Raw genomic sequence first — 15,155 nt, forward strand, 5'->3', positions numbered from 1 at the left:
CTTGGAGGACATGTTAGAGTGGGATGTGAGATTTACCGGAGTGGCTGCCTAAGCCAACATTTGTTATGAAAGGAGAGACACCTGTGCTGAGACGTGATATGAGTCAGAGTGGGGGCAGGCTCACAGCATGTGAGAGAGAAAGATGTCACTGGTGAGTAATATGGCAGGGCTGATATAATAATCATATGAAATTACTGCTTCCATGTGCATTTGTGTTAACATCCATGCAAATGCTTGCGAGTCGAACTGAATGCACATGCACACAAAAATAATCTGAGGAACACATACTAAATAAAGTATACTAAATCTACATTAAATTGCTGTGTAGTCATATTCTCATCTGGAAAACAAACGGAAGGAATGACATTGTCCTTTATTAAATTGTGTGCCTGCATAAGACCAAGGTATGAACCACAGTCATTTGTTTCACATTCCATGTTAGTCAAGTTAAAATGTTAAAAGACCCAATGTTAAAATATGTGGCGAGCTGATATGTTCTGTTGTTGTATGGATCTGTCTTTGACTTTAATTTATACTCATGTCCCAGGATTATGACGAAGAATAATTAATATTCTCAATGCAAACTGCCATGAACAAAGAAAGGAAGTCATTATAACATTTAAAGCCGTCAGTGCTGACAATTTGAAAAGTGTTAAGTTGGAGTGGTATTAAATGATGGCTAGTACATGTATACAGAGACATGCATGCATTCAAACACGCACATGTCACGAGGGCACCTCCACCGTGTCTTCGCCCACCTCTCTGTTATGCCATACCCCCTCTGCTAAACTGCGATAAAATTTATGAGCGACACTCAAATTAAAACAGGGCTACAATTATGACACCCTCATGCCGTGCTCTTAATTAGTTCATCTCCATTTTAATTAATAAAGCCTGTCAGTCTGACAGATATCAATAATTCACAACAGACAGGTCAACGGAGCCTCAAAAATGATGGCCATAATTATAAATAATATGGGGAGGTGGTACTTCTGCAGGGTTGGATTTGTTTTTTAATAGCTTACAAGTGAAAAGCAAGTCCCCTCCCCATTGAGTCACAATGTCTTTGCCCCAAACCAAAACTTTGCCTGAGACAGTACACGAATATTAATACAAAATTATGGAAAGATGTGCATAAATCTTCGACTTGATATTCCTAGACTTTACTTGGTTTCGATTCCTTCTTTAATCTGTATAAAGTGATTTTCCCATCATCTTACAGAGCTGACATTAACACTCTACTGATTTACCTGCCACATTTTCTCTTTTTTACTGCCGAGAATTGATATTTATTGGACGATACACTAATTTCACATCCTCATTAGGACTTCTGTTTGGACATTATATGGGACAATTGACACTGTCATCAATTAGTACCACCTTGTATATACCATAAATGACCATAATGCACATCTGTCAATATAATCAATTGGAGCTTTTTTTCCACACAGCACTCTGTGCCATCAGTCCATTAAAGCTGTGGACTATGGATTAGTCCGAAGTAGCAGAGGGCCCACTGTCACATAAATGTTGGCTTTGGGCCCTGCACCATGCATTATAGATAGCAGGCAAGGAATAATTGAACAAAAACATACCTTACAGATATAAAAACTGCAATGTAGGACAAATTAGCATATTACTGACATTTTCTGTGAGACTTTAGCTTGAGCCATCTGTTGATTCATGACATCAGTGCTACTGGGCTGACACATTTAGTCACGCTCCCTTGATAACCATAAAGACTGTTCAAACTCCTAAGAAGCTGCATTATGTTTATTTACAACATCAATAACTGCAAATAGATTTTTGCTGATGGCTTCAGAATTAGTGTTACACATGATGAGTCAATTCCACTACTGCTGCCAAAGCAATCAGTATAGGACTTAGATACATTATTTATACAAACTATAGATGTGGACTTTGCCTAAACTAGGCAGTGAACCTTCAGAATCAAAAGAAATAATCTCTCTATTCTCCGTAACTGAAGTTGTAATTAGCATGCCAGATGTACACCAATGAACTTGCAAATAGGTCTGAAGTCTTTCACTGTTAAAGCAAACATTAAGATCACACCAACACACAAGTTGCCTAGACATGCCTGCCAGGGTCCAGTGCTTTGGCAAAAGATCACAGTGTATTTAGGCCGGCCACCTACTAATCCATGGATAAGCATTCCCTCACTCATGCTTACTGATATTCAGCCAGTTTAATTAAAGAGCCAATTTGCATATAAATTTAAACTCACAATTCCACTCCTGTGGTATCACAGGTGGTCGTTTTCTCAGAAGCCCAAACCTGTCGAACAAGCCAGCGCTGACCAAGTCGATGTGGCTCTTGCTAGCAGGCCGCATATTGACAAAGAGTGAGGGCTTTCCCTTTGATTAGGCTGTGTGCAATAAATCTAAAGCTGAGCTAACAGCAGGGTGGAGTGGGTCCATGAATTCTCATCAACTATATCTGAGATTCCAGATTCAGTACAATCAACTGAGGTGGTTTTTTAGACTTGAACAAAGCAAACTCCTGTGAATCCTAGTAAACAGAGTTTGCTACATAGTGACAGATAGAACCAGTTAACACTCCTAATATATAAGTAATCCATGCAGGCCACTGTTATTAAGATGTGATCCCTCAAGAAAATCTTTAATGCTAGAAAATTGCAACTGCAAGGTGCTTTTGCCTCAGCTGCTTTTCATATTTCCTATGCCTTTATTCTTTCCCACCAAAGAGGACATCTCATTTTGTCCTATTATAGTGAGTCATATTACAATAAGACACTAAAGATGGAAAGAGGGAGGTTAGAGAATGGGTCTGATATTACAGTGGTGCACATGATGGTTAATGTGTAATCCAGACACAAATGAGATCATATCACGCCAGGTTTAACATGTTTGTGCCGGTTAGCTCATACGCTAAAATTGATTTCAAGATTTTGCTGATCCCTTTTAAAACATGAATGCACCTGGTACCAAGATATGATCTCTTTATAATCCAGGCTCAGGATCTAAGGGTGGTCCCTACTGGATTTTTTAAAACCAAGATTAAAAACAAAAACAACATTAGGCTTTTCCCATCAGAGCTCATAGACAGTGAAACTCCTAGACCTCACAACCTGCAGTGGTGAGCTGTTGCCTGCTAAATTTGTACATTTATTTAAATCCCTAAAATCCTGTTTGACTACTGACTTTATTTACTACTTTGCAAAGTGCTTTGTATAATTCCTTAGGGGGAAAAGATCAATACAATGTCTGGTCACATTTCATAATGTGCAGACTACACCAGAGACCACATTTATATTGTATTTTTGGTATATATATATTGTATTTGAAGGACCTGTCAATAGTTCTACTAGGAAGCCAGTGCACACCACAAAATGTGGTGCTACAATTTGTTTGGAATTGTGCAAACAAGAAAGAAGCAAAATTGATGCTTTAGAAGACACTTACAGCTAAAGTTGTTCTTCTGACAAATCGTAAGTATTTTGAATTTTGAGAGGGATTATTGTGCTTCAAAAGCAAGAACTGTCTATTACACATGTTGAGCAAGGTCTTTTCTAAATAAATACAAGCACATTTCTGCTTGATATTTTTAGCTGTGTGTAGTTAGGCCAATCTGATTACAGTTTAACAAACTACTCAATTCAACACACTTGATTTGGTGAAGTAAATTGTTGCGGGAAGAGATCTCAGTGTTCAATCAGATAACATTACATTGAGACTGGCAGAGAGAGGCAGTGAACGGGGAAAGAGATCATCTTTTCAGATGGTAATGGCCTGGTTTCTGAACTCCACTAGCATCTTGGAAAACTGTTTTCTTTGACAAAAACTGAGCATCTCTTCCACTCTTTACCTCACTCTCTGTCAGCCTATGGAAAACCCATGCTGCTGTCATGTAGACAGCCTCCCCTCCTTTCTCTCATTTCGAAATTCATACACCCTCCTTTGCCACAGACACAAACACATTGTGCAAAACGAGTAACAGCAATAACAGTCATCCAAAAAAAGGCATAAATGACCATAAAAACAAACAAAGCCATGAGCAGAAGGAAAACAGGCAGATTTTAGAGCCATGTCACTTTATCAAAAGACAAACGGTAATTTGACAGTGCCTGTGGGCCTCTTTTTGCACAGGATGGAGAGGATTTGGCCCAGTTCCATATCTGAGTTGGCTGGTGCACCAGGCCCCAAGTTTGGAACACATGGTTGGCTCAACACAGTGAACTGGGTGATGTGCAAATACACTGATCAACAATAAAAATGATCAATAATAACAAACAATTTCATTTTGGCATCAAATTGGGTTTTGAACTCAGTCCCACTGCCCCCCAGAGGCTTACTTGCTTTAATTTCCAGCTATGTGAAATGGTTATTTGATGCCACAAATCAAATAAATGTGGTCATTGCGCCCCCCCTCCCCCAAAAAATGACAACGTCGTGTAGGGCCAGAAAGTTATTTTCAGAAACATGAATAAACTGTGCTCGCACTGCAGAGAGAGCTGACTACTTGCAGACTAAAAAGGAAGATTTGAACCCTCAGATCTGTTGTTTTGAGGTTTTGAATAAGCACAGCACTCTTGATTTCCCCTTCGACTGAGGTTATACTTCACTTCCCCTGCTAGCAATTAGTCTCCAGAATGCTATTTGTCAAACGCTAAGACATTCGTTTCCACTGGTCTGCTCCCACCAGCTCTTGTTACAATTAACTGTTTCCTGCGTAGAGAAATTGTGAGCCCTTGGAGGAACGGGCAGGCCCAGCAGGCAGTTAAGACCAAAGTCTGACAATGTGTAGAGATGTAGAACATGGTGTAAACAAATCTGCCACAGTGAGCACCTTATGCCCGAGTATCTTAAGACACAGCAGATTTTAAAAATGTTTCATTAAGGAAATAATTTGTGCATTTGGGAGTTGGGGCATTGCAGAAAATAGATCAATACTGGAATGACAATGTATTGATTCTTGGTGCAAGATTTCATGAAATCCAGGTGAATTAAACAAATATGATGAACGAAGCTACTCAATAAAGTGAGCTGGACCCGCTGACAGGCCCATAAAATGTAGCTACAAAAAACCCCTGAGTTCTATACGGCACACTGTCATTTTTCCTCTATTTTCCCAGTGATTGCGGATGAGGCACTGAGGTACTTCAGTGGCTTCCAGTCAGGTAGGAAACCCATCGTATCTGGGTTACAAGGGACCTGGAGAGCCATCAAACAGCCAGACATTTTCTTGGTAAATCACCAGCAGAGAGGGAACTTTTGAGAGTGCAATTAACAACCTCAAGGTCAGACTTCTCTGGAGAGCTCGGGGAAAAAAAATCCTTAGGCATTCTCTCTCCTCTCTCTACCTCGCTGTTGTCTTCACAGCTACACGCTCTGACACATGGTCTCTCCATCTCCTTTGCCCTCCTCCTCCTTCCACACACATACATTTCCTTTACTCCTTGTTACTCACTTGTCCCCTTTCCATCACCCCTCCAAGCCTCCTGCCTCCATCCTTCTCCCCCTTTGTCTCCTTTATAAATAAATGTTACTTTGTGGTCAGTGGAGAAACCATTTCTTCCCCCAGTGCCCGAGCGGGGCTTAAAATCGGTTGCAGGTGTGCACAGGATGAGAGCCATGGATCTTAATTTTAGGCCAATAACTGGGCTGAGCACTGAATGGGTCACTATAAGGATATCTAAGAAAAGAGCCTGGGCTCCTACCTGTTATCTAAGATGTGGTAAGAATGAACTTTCCATGTTCTTGATTGTGCAAGTACACTTTATAAATTGGGCTGAAATTGATTTCTTTAAGTCTGGTTTTGCAGTGGGTTTGATTTAGCATTTGACAAGCACAATAGATCTTTGGAATTTGAATACCCGGCTTTCAAGTACTATACATAAAATAATTAGATGTCGGGTCTATGCAGCTGCCTGTGAATGGGACTTTTGATTATCACATAAAAAAGCTTGCTGCAACAGGACTGAACAAACTTACTGAACTTTAAGTAGGAGGATATGTTGAACAAAGAACGACGAAAGAAAGGAGTTAAGTGTGGGTCTTCCACAAAAAAACTGAGGGCACACCGATGTTTTGCTGAAACAGCTTATGTCTAATAATTGAAAAGACTGAGGTTTATTTGGATTTACTATATGTTGAGGGTACTTTTGGTTTGTAAAAGATTCTCCATGGCTTTCTTGTTGCTTGATAGTTTGATTAGGAGGATAAACAGGAATCTGGCTAATTAAATGATTGTCTCCTGAGTTGCAGCAACAACCTGAATTTGTGCAAGACAAAACCTACAAGATAATCGATAAGCCATTCCACAATAACCCAATAAATATCAATTATTACAATCCCTATGCAAGGGAGGTAATTAGAGTAGGACAGGTGTGAAACTTTTGTCTAACCCATGGGATAGATTCAATTTAAAAACAGATTTTTCTTCTTAATGGCCAAGAAGAGGGAACCAAATCAATAATTCATCAGCAAATAACTATTAAATTTAAAGCATGGCTAGGATGCAGTGATAAAGCTGCACAAATGGGCGACTTTAACAGTACTTTTCAGCAGGTTGCCATCGATTGAGCTTCTCCAGTAGCAAGAGACAATAATGAGGAGAGATGTTTGATAACAGCACAGTCCTTTACAACGTATTAGTTTTTCACATTTAATAGTGAAAGAGTGTTGTTTCTTTATTAGATGGCACTTCACTGCCATACACTGCTGCCTATTAATGTTTAACTGCCCTATGTGGACCAATTTCACATGTGGATTATGCTGACCATCTTAAAATAACGTGTGTGTGTGTGTGTGTGTGTGTGCGTGCGTGCGTGCGTGCGTGTGTGTGTGGTGTAAGGAGGATCACTGAATCTATATGGGAATATACCCATGCATCATAACAAGATAACTGTTCATCTCTATAGGGCTCTTTGTTATATACTGTATACAAGATCAGGTGGCTTATGTACCCCACTTTCAATAAAACATGAAAGCAATTCCCTTTGCTGTTCTCCAACACAATTTTTAAGCATATTTGTTTTTATGTCTTTTGACTATAAAGAAACTGTATAGGTCCATAGTGTCTATACTGTGGAGCAAGACAGACATGCAGGAGGGTAACTGATGCAATTTACTATGTTAGTTGACTCTTGTGGCTGAGAGTCCATGTTGCGCCACTTACATAAATTGGGAAACCACCAGAGATGTAATTTAAATAACCATAATTACTTCAGAAAGTGAAGGCAACAGCATGAGATTCACCCAAACATAAGACTATGCACACAACTCTTCAATAGTTAGGACAGCAAAACATTCTTGACAAGCAATTAAGACTACATTCAATCCAACATACAAAACTATTGATGCGCCATGTAATATGTATGCTGGCATATGATAAAATATATATGTAATGAACTCCTGTCAAATTACAGTGGGCTGCCAAAATGGCTTCAAGGATCAAATAAGAAATGGGATGCTAGCCCACACAAACGCTGTCCTATTTATAAGCTGACATATCTAAGTCATAAACCTTCAGTGAACTTGAGCCCAAGCCAAACTCCCTCTAGGACAGGGATCAGACTCTCACTGTCAAAGAACTGGCATCAACACACACAGGCAGCCCTACCTGGCATGAGGGACATCAATGCTGGAGGATACCACTTTGCGTTTCTGCTCTAGCAGGGACACAGATCGAGTGTCAGGGTCACGACCAACACGCTTGCCGTCCACTACCCGCTGCTCCTCCACTGCCTCTGGGCTGATGGAGCCACCTTCCAGCTTCTGGCCCTCTGAAGCCCCATTACTGGCGCTCTGCTGAAGAGGGATACAAGGAGAAATGAGTCAATGCTAAGTAGATAATAAAATAAACAACTTAGTAACAACAACACTATAGCTACGGCAAAGTTAAACACAAAGTTTCTTCGGTAAAGGCCCAGGGTGTACTACATGTCTGCTGGAGGTAAAAAGATATGCTGCCTATTTAAATGACTTACAAGAAGCATCAGACATTTTGAAGATATGAGGTTTTCAATGTCTTTTCACTGGTGGCTCTAAACCATTTGCTTAAAACATAAGAAAATGCACAACATCTCATAGCAGGAATCACCTGTACACTATTTAAACCAACCTTACAGGGCTTCGACAGGTAATATTGTGGATCATGCTATATGTACATTCCTGGATGGTTTCACACTATTCCACTGATTGACAGTTTGTGTTGGTAAAGCAAAGAAGTATAAAAATATATCAAGATTAAAAAAAAAAGACCCTAAGCTACCAAACACTGATGTAAACGCTCAACATTTTGAAAACATTTCTTAAAATATCTTGTAGGCAGAATAAAATGAATTCAATTGTTACCTCAAGGATCCATACAATGCACACAAAGGTGAAAAATATAGAACGTGAACAGGTCACCTTCAGAGTACATGGATGTATATTGTCCAATTATAATTCAGAACATTTAAAGCCTAGCTGTTCCCCATCATAAAGTGTTGCTAGAGGAGAAAATTCTTATTTTTACAGTTTTATTGGTGCATGTGGTACCAGGTGCTTCCAGGTAAGGATGGCAGGCAGGTTGCTGGGTGTAGTTTATAGTATCATCAGTTAATTGAGGCGCTTTCAGCCTAAATACTTCTAGGAAATACCCCACTGAGGAACGGAAGCAAGAACTAGAGTCCTTAAGGACCTTTTTTTGGTTCACGTTCACACCACCAGTAGTATACTGAAATAAAGCAAACCAGATTAATTTTCTCTGTTGCATAGGCAGTCTGGGCTTCGGTGGCAGTCCATTTGTATGAGCTTTTTTCATGTTGAAATCTGTCATTACTAAAATTAATTGCGGTTAAGTTAGTGTTCGACTAATCAATGTAAACGTACATCGCTCATGGTTCTTATTGTCCTGAAAAGTACCTACAATGAAGTACAAGCTAAAAAAGTCATTCTAAGGACTAATATAGTTCTCAGTTCCTGTGAAAAAGAGGAACTTCCTCTAACAGCTCAAGGAACTATAAAGAAGTTCCTCTGGTCCAAAAGCTTCTTATATTTCGTTGGGTCCACTGCAACTAACGCAAAGTGTGTTTCTAGAGGTTACTTGTGTCATTAACTGCATTTAAAAGGACATTTATAATAATTCTTATTCTGAACAGTTATATTACTCACATATACTGCAACTAAGCACTCTGAAGAAGTTTCTGTGCTTTGTTATGTGCCCATAAAACATAAATTTTTTGTATTTTTAGCTAAATGTAAGCTAGAGAACTTGCAGAAATTTCATTTTTGACAATAATGAAATGGAATGAAGTTCAAAGTGAATGTTCAAGGGGGGAACTAATGGGTCTCTTTGTTTCACTCACACAGCTCTGCTGCCTGGAAAACCACATGCAACAACACACAAATAAAACACACAAACATACTCCACACTGCAACACTGCGTTAGATAAGATGACATATTCCAGCATCACACACACTCACTGTACCATTAACTACTCACTAACACACAATCACAAAAGAAAAGCATTGCTCCTATCACAATGCCCTGAAAACGCCTACTTATAGCAATGCTTAAAAAAATATCCCAATATCATTGCTTCTCTTACACAGTGTTAACAAATGGCATGCTTCTGCACATGAATACCTGCATGCACCTACGCACACACCAACACACACGTACACATTTCTGTAACTAAAGTCATCAGGCTCTTAAAAACACACTGAGAAAAAAAAATGCCAAAAGACAATCGGAGTGACACATACAGCTGCCTGCACTAACAGAGCATTGAGGAGTATAACATGCATGCCAGCATGTGTATGTGTGTGTGTGTGTGTGTGTGTGTGTGTGTGTGTGTGTGTGTGTGTGTGTGTGTGTGTGTGTGTGTGAGAGAGAGAGAGAGAGAGAGAGAGAGATCGACATGATTATCTCAATGCACTGTAACACGATTAGGCTCTGGTGTGGAAAAGGCACTCTGGTCAATCACTCATACACAGATGCATACACACACAAAGACCAGGAGGACCATTTACTTGGATTAATCACTAAAAAAAATGAGAAATGAGTATAGAGTATTGAGGCTGGTCAGACGGACCGCTGAGTGGTGCACAAAACACTGTGAAAACACAGACTAGAGTAAAACAACAAGATAGATTACACTGGCTCAAAAAAGATTAGGTGCTGTGTGTATGACTGATTGTACTCCTCCAATAAAACCAACGGCAATTCCTTGCTTTCTCCACAGTCGTGAATGATGGCATTTCACAGAGCCAGGAAATTGTAAAGCATGCCAAATCAGTTGTGAAATGTGAGTTGCATGTGTCAGAGCTGGTGTTTATGTGCGTGCATGCATGAGCAGAACAAATACCCCAAGTCTCCCTCATATCCCCCCTCTCTTCATCTCTCATTCTCTCTCAAATTCACAAACACACACAGAAAACTGATAACCCACTCACTTTGGACAGTAGCTGGTCAAGCATAAGGACTGTTGTAGTTTTATGGGTGAAAGGTCATAATAAAGCAGGCTGACATGGCCCATAAATTAAATCCTGTGGACCAAACAGACTGTGTCTTTTGGGTCATATGGTTCTTTGTTGCTAGGATGAATTATTATTAGAGCATCCAGGGGATACGATCAGGATTAGGTATGTTAATCTTTAACAACGGCAATGACGGCGTAACCTAGGAGTTTTCATAAACTGCATATGGATGATGAATTGTTTTTATATTAAAATTGCAGTTTTAATTTTAACTAAAAAGTGTGGCAGGCAAACATCTGTATCTAACAGCTAATTAACACGTTGCCCAAACTACATGAAACATGTGAAAGCCAAGTCATAATTATATTTCAATGATACTGAGTAATGTCAAGTAATGTATTTATGACACAAGTATTTATATTAAAAACTAGTGTATTTATGTGCAAATAGCCTTTTTTGATTAAAAAAAAAAAACTTTGCATGGCACAAGCATAGCATTATTTTATCTCATAAAACTGGAATTATGAACCTAGTCTCTATTTGTGTAATACAGTCTTAAAACTGTGTGTTCATACCACATCTAGTATAAATGAAATAAATACACAAAAACACTTCCTTTGGCCTAAAAAGCCAATTTTTGAATCTACTCTACTCTCTGTGCAGCATTTGCTCGCAGTCTAAGGATGTGAGTATGCGTAGAGCCGTGGACTGATTGCACTGAAAGTGCACTAATAGCACACATGTAGACTTTAAAAACTTTAAAACCCACTTTGTGCACCATAGGGATGTACTGTTTATTTTCCCATTCTTGGTCCTACTCATGCTACACCATCGCAACACAGTCTTCTTTTTTGACTTGTACACATTTTTGAGCAATACACAACATTAATAGCATTTTGGAACATGTCCACATACACATAGCTCTAACTGTAGTATGAATAGGAGCATATCTGAGGGCAAGCGGAAACCATGAAGTGATCTTGAATGATTACTCATACATCTACGCAGAGGCGGCAGCATCTAGACTTGACCCTTTGGTCACTGTGTTGGAGATGCTGCTCAGCCAACCAATAAGGACGACCAACGCCGGCCTGCCTGGGATCACCGCTTCAGAACAAAGAGTCACTCGGCTTTTGTCAACAAGCTTGCTTCACATCAGCATATAATCAACATAAACAACAACAGGAAGGACAACAACGATGCAAGCTAAATGTATTCAAGTAATGTCATGTTAGCAGTGAGAAATCTGTGTAACATTGCTCACACAATAGACACTTTCACAAATCAACAAGTCAACAAGTGGCATCCTTCCCTCCCGCCCCGAGAACAGGGGGGCATTCGTTTGCCATACCGGGCAATGAGCCAAGCATCCAGATTCTTTGGAGCATGCCACCCGTTGCCAACCTGAGAGTGCGCGCTTTGTTGGCTTTACGGCTGCTGCTCAAATGGGGTGGCATATCCTCACAAACAACCCCTACTCCAAAATTTAGTCAGCTCTCACTCATTAAACACATGATTGTAAATGTGGGAAAAAGCAAATGCATGTTATTGCACACTTATGCACACAAAAAGCAACGCCGAGGCGCATGTGAATCTGCACATACACAGAGCAGACCCCTCCTCCTCATTTTATGGCTTGTTTTCGACCTCAGTGGGAATCGAGTTCTGCTGAAAGAGACTTGACCATTGTGCTGCTGGGACTACGCTCTCAGCCTCAGCTGCACTACTCCAGCCTGCAATAGTTACTGTAATGGTATTGTGCAACAGCTTTTGTGAGTGCACTGCATATATAAATGTCTGAATGCAAAACAAGAGAACCCAAGTTTATGTTTCCCCATCACTCAAAACCCTGATAGGTCCCCATAAGGAGCTGTTTCATTCCTCTTTGTTGAGGTTTCACATCTGTGAAAAGTTTTAAATAACAGTTTAGAACTTGGATTTATAAGCATTTCAGGCAGTGGAGTGCAATTTGACTATTGCTGTATCTGTAAATTTACATCCTTCCTACATGTTGCATTTACATAAAGCAAATGTGAACAGTCCAGCTTATGTGGTAATAAACAGTGACTGAACATTTTGGTTTTGGTTGTAGAGATAAAATGACAGCCTGTATGCTTATTAATCAATAACATATCAAAATACAACAGACACATGAATGCAAGGAGCTGCAGGACCATACCAATCAAACTAAATGAAAAAGACTGTAAACAAGCTGTTACTCAGTCACATGCATTCCTCAGTCACTCCCTCACTATAAAAAGGTCAGAACACACACGCTTCCCTTATGCCAGAAACTGTTTTCAACCCAGGGTTGGATTGGCTTCTCCTCCTCACAAATCATACAAGTTGGATATGAAGGCAATTAGGTCATTGCTAATTAGGCCAATATCAGGACAACAAATCTGGACATGGAAACTTCCTATTCTGCCTCTAATGCCCACACCATCTATTTTTGCCACTGTTAAACAATAATAGCCTTGTTGAGTTCACATAAAGACATTTTAATATTCACCAGGGTGAAAAGCTGCATCATCTATGAATGAAAAGGCCCTAAATATGACACATTCTTTGCACGCAAATGTGCAATTAAAAGCTGGGTGCACAAGGTTATCTCGAATAAATGTGCCATGTAAATAAAAAGCCTGTGTGCAACAAAAAAAACGTGGGGCCAGCTCTTTACATCAGTCCAAAACGCTGCAGTCACAGCGTGTTTGTTTGCCTCAGCTTACCCACCCACTAGTCTACATAAACATTGCGCAGGCCCTATCAAGCCCTTTGTCCCAAATATCTGATGTCGCCAAATGTCATGACATCCCGGTATTTGATGCAATACGCATCCAGATCGGTGTAAAGACTATTCTGGAGGATGCCGGGGTTTGTCCCAGCTGGTTAAATTTGCCATCAGCGTCAACAGCAGCAGCAGCAGCAGCGGCGGCCGCGGCGGTGACACCGTTAAATCCGCTCCGTGCAGGAAGTGGTTAAACGCTGCAAAACACTGCACAACAAAAACAGTCAAGCGGTGCTGCCGGCCGGGGCGCTTTGCACACACACACACACGCACATGCACGCACGCACGCACACACACACACACACACACACACACACACCTTCAGGCTGGACTTGAGCGGTCCTTTGGCTGCAGTGTGGTTGAACCCCGCGGCTATCTCGTCCTCGGAGAACTCCTTGAGGCTCCCGTCCTGCATGAGCACCGTGTAGACGCTGCGTCGGGCTCCTGCGGCCGAGACGTCCCTGTTTTCCTGCTTGACAGCCTGGACCACTCCTGTCACCGGGGCTCCGTCCCCGGTCGGACTCGGCGCATAAACGCGGCTACCGAGGATAGAGCGCTTCACCAAACGCCTCGTATGCATGTCCGAAAGTATCTCACTGAATTCAGAGCCTGCAAACCAACGAGTTTAAATCATTAAACGTCGAATTATGACCTGTAAACAACGTCGAGAAAAACACAAAACCGCAGCGGGGAGACTATGCGCTCCGACAGCCCTTGGAAAATGTTAGAAAGCGGCAACATACTCGGAAGGCGAAAACTCCAAACCGCGTCCTAAACGCACCACATTCAAAAGCACCGAAACCTGAAGGTGGGCTCTGAATTGGGATTGAAAAAGAAATACACAGCGTGAAAACGATTCTTTCGCCGCTAAACAACCTCCACATCCAACCGGCTACCAATCTTCCTCCGGTCGACCTGTTTGTTTTCCCCACTGCTCCCTGCGAGCCGAGGGGCCGCCGGGAAAACACGGAAAACCCGCCACGGTCAGGAACCGAAATGACATTTGTACACGATTTAGCAAAGCGGCGGCTTATTCGTGAAAAAACCACACGGACATGGAAAAAGGGAAACAAATACGTCGAACTGTTTCACTTCCCTTGCCCCAAATCCTGACCAAACCCTCCGCAGACGCTCAAAGCGGTTCAAAACACGGCTCTGAGGCGACTCCAGCTCCGGCTCCTTTGAACTCCAGTCCGGGTGCGGCTCCGACCGAGTACGGCCTCTACCGGCGGAATGCTGCCTGTAAACATGTGCGGTCCGGCGGCTAAGGCGGGCTGTGATTGGTCGGTGCAGCACACGCCTCCACAAGCCCTCACCGCTCCCCCTTCTCCTCCGACAGACGGTAATGCAAGCCGGGAGGATGCTCCATTCAAAACAATGACGCAAGGATGGAGAAGAGACGGGAAGGGAGGCGGTTATGGCACAGGGAAAGATTTGGGGAATTAGGGGAATTTCGGCTGCAAAGAGGAAAACTTTCCGACCAGCAGAAGGAGCTTTATACAATGACCTAATTGTTGCAGCCATGTAGCCTAGCTTTCAGGTGCCATGAGACTTCTAATCTGCTTCTGAAGTGGAAGTAAAAAAGCCTGGCCTGTTTTTGTGAATGTAAACACAACAGGTTATTTAATTTCTTATGGGGGTTTCATTATTTAACAAGCCAGTTCTGTTCTGTTAACAGCACTGGGATGAACATCATTGAGGCACATCATGCAAACTACCAACCAAATCTGATCTAATCATCTAAACCCCCAAATGCTATATATTAGATAGATAGATAGATAGATACTTTATTCATCCCCCATGGGGAAAATTCTGATTGTCCGGCAGCTCTTTACTTTTACATAGAAATTTCACTATAAAATATACAATTTGAAATATATTGCATCTTATTGTGCGAATAGTACATGTTGCTACCATATTAT

The 15,155-nt window shown here is 41.2% G+C and overlaps 1 protein-coding gene across 3 annotated transcripts in view; it reads right to left on the reverse strand.

Moving 5' to 3' along the window:
* The window catches only part of znf704 (zinc finger protein 704), a 39,807-nt gene extending 25,483 nt beyond the window's left edge, over window positions 1-14,324 (reverse strand). Inside the window, exons 1-3 of one of the 3 annotated variants that reach the window (XM_026300693.1) lie at window positions 13,977-14,324; window positions 13,553-13,842; window positions 7,603-7,790 (exon numbers count right to left, since the gene is read on the reverse strand). In XM_026300693.1, the coding sequence (XP_026156478.1) occupies window positions 7,603-7,790; window positions 13,553-13,813 (449 nt within the window). In that variant the 5' untranslated portion in view covers window positions 13,814-13,842; window positions 13,977-14,324. Of the gene's footprint in view, window positions 1-7,602; window positions 7,791-13,552 lie in introns of all 3 variants that reach the window. The other 2 variants (XM_026300694.1, XM_026300692.1) reach the window with 2 other exon arrangements.
* Window positions 14,325-15,155: the final 831 nt, after the last annotated feature.

This window comes from Mastacembelus armatus, chromosome 11 (genome assembly GCF_900324485.2).
Source record: "Mastacembelus armatus chromosome 11, fMasArm1.2, whole genome shotgun sequence".
NCBI lineage: Eukaryota > Metazoa > Chordata > Actinopteri > Synbranchiformes > Mastacembelidae > Mastacembelus > Mastacembelus armatus.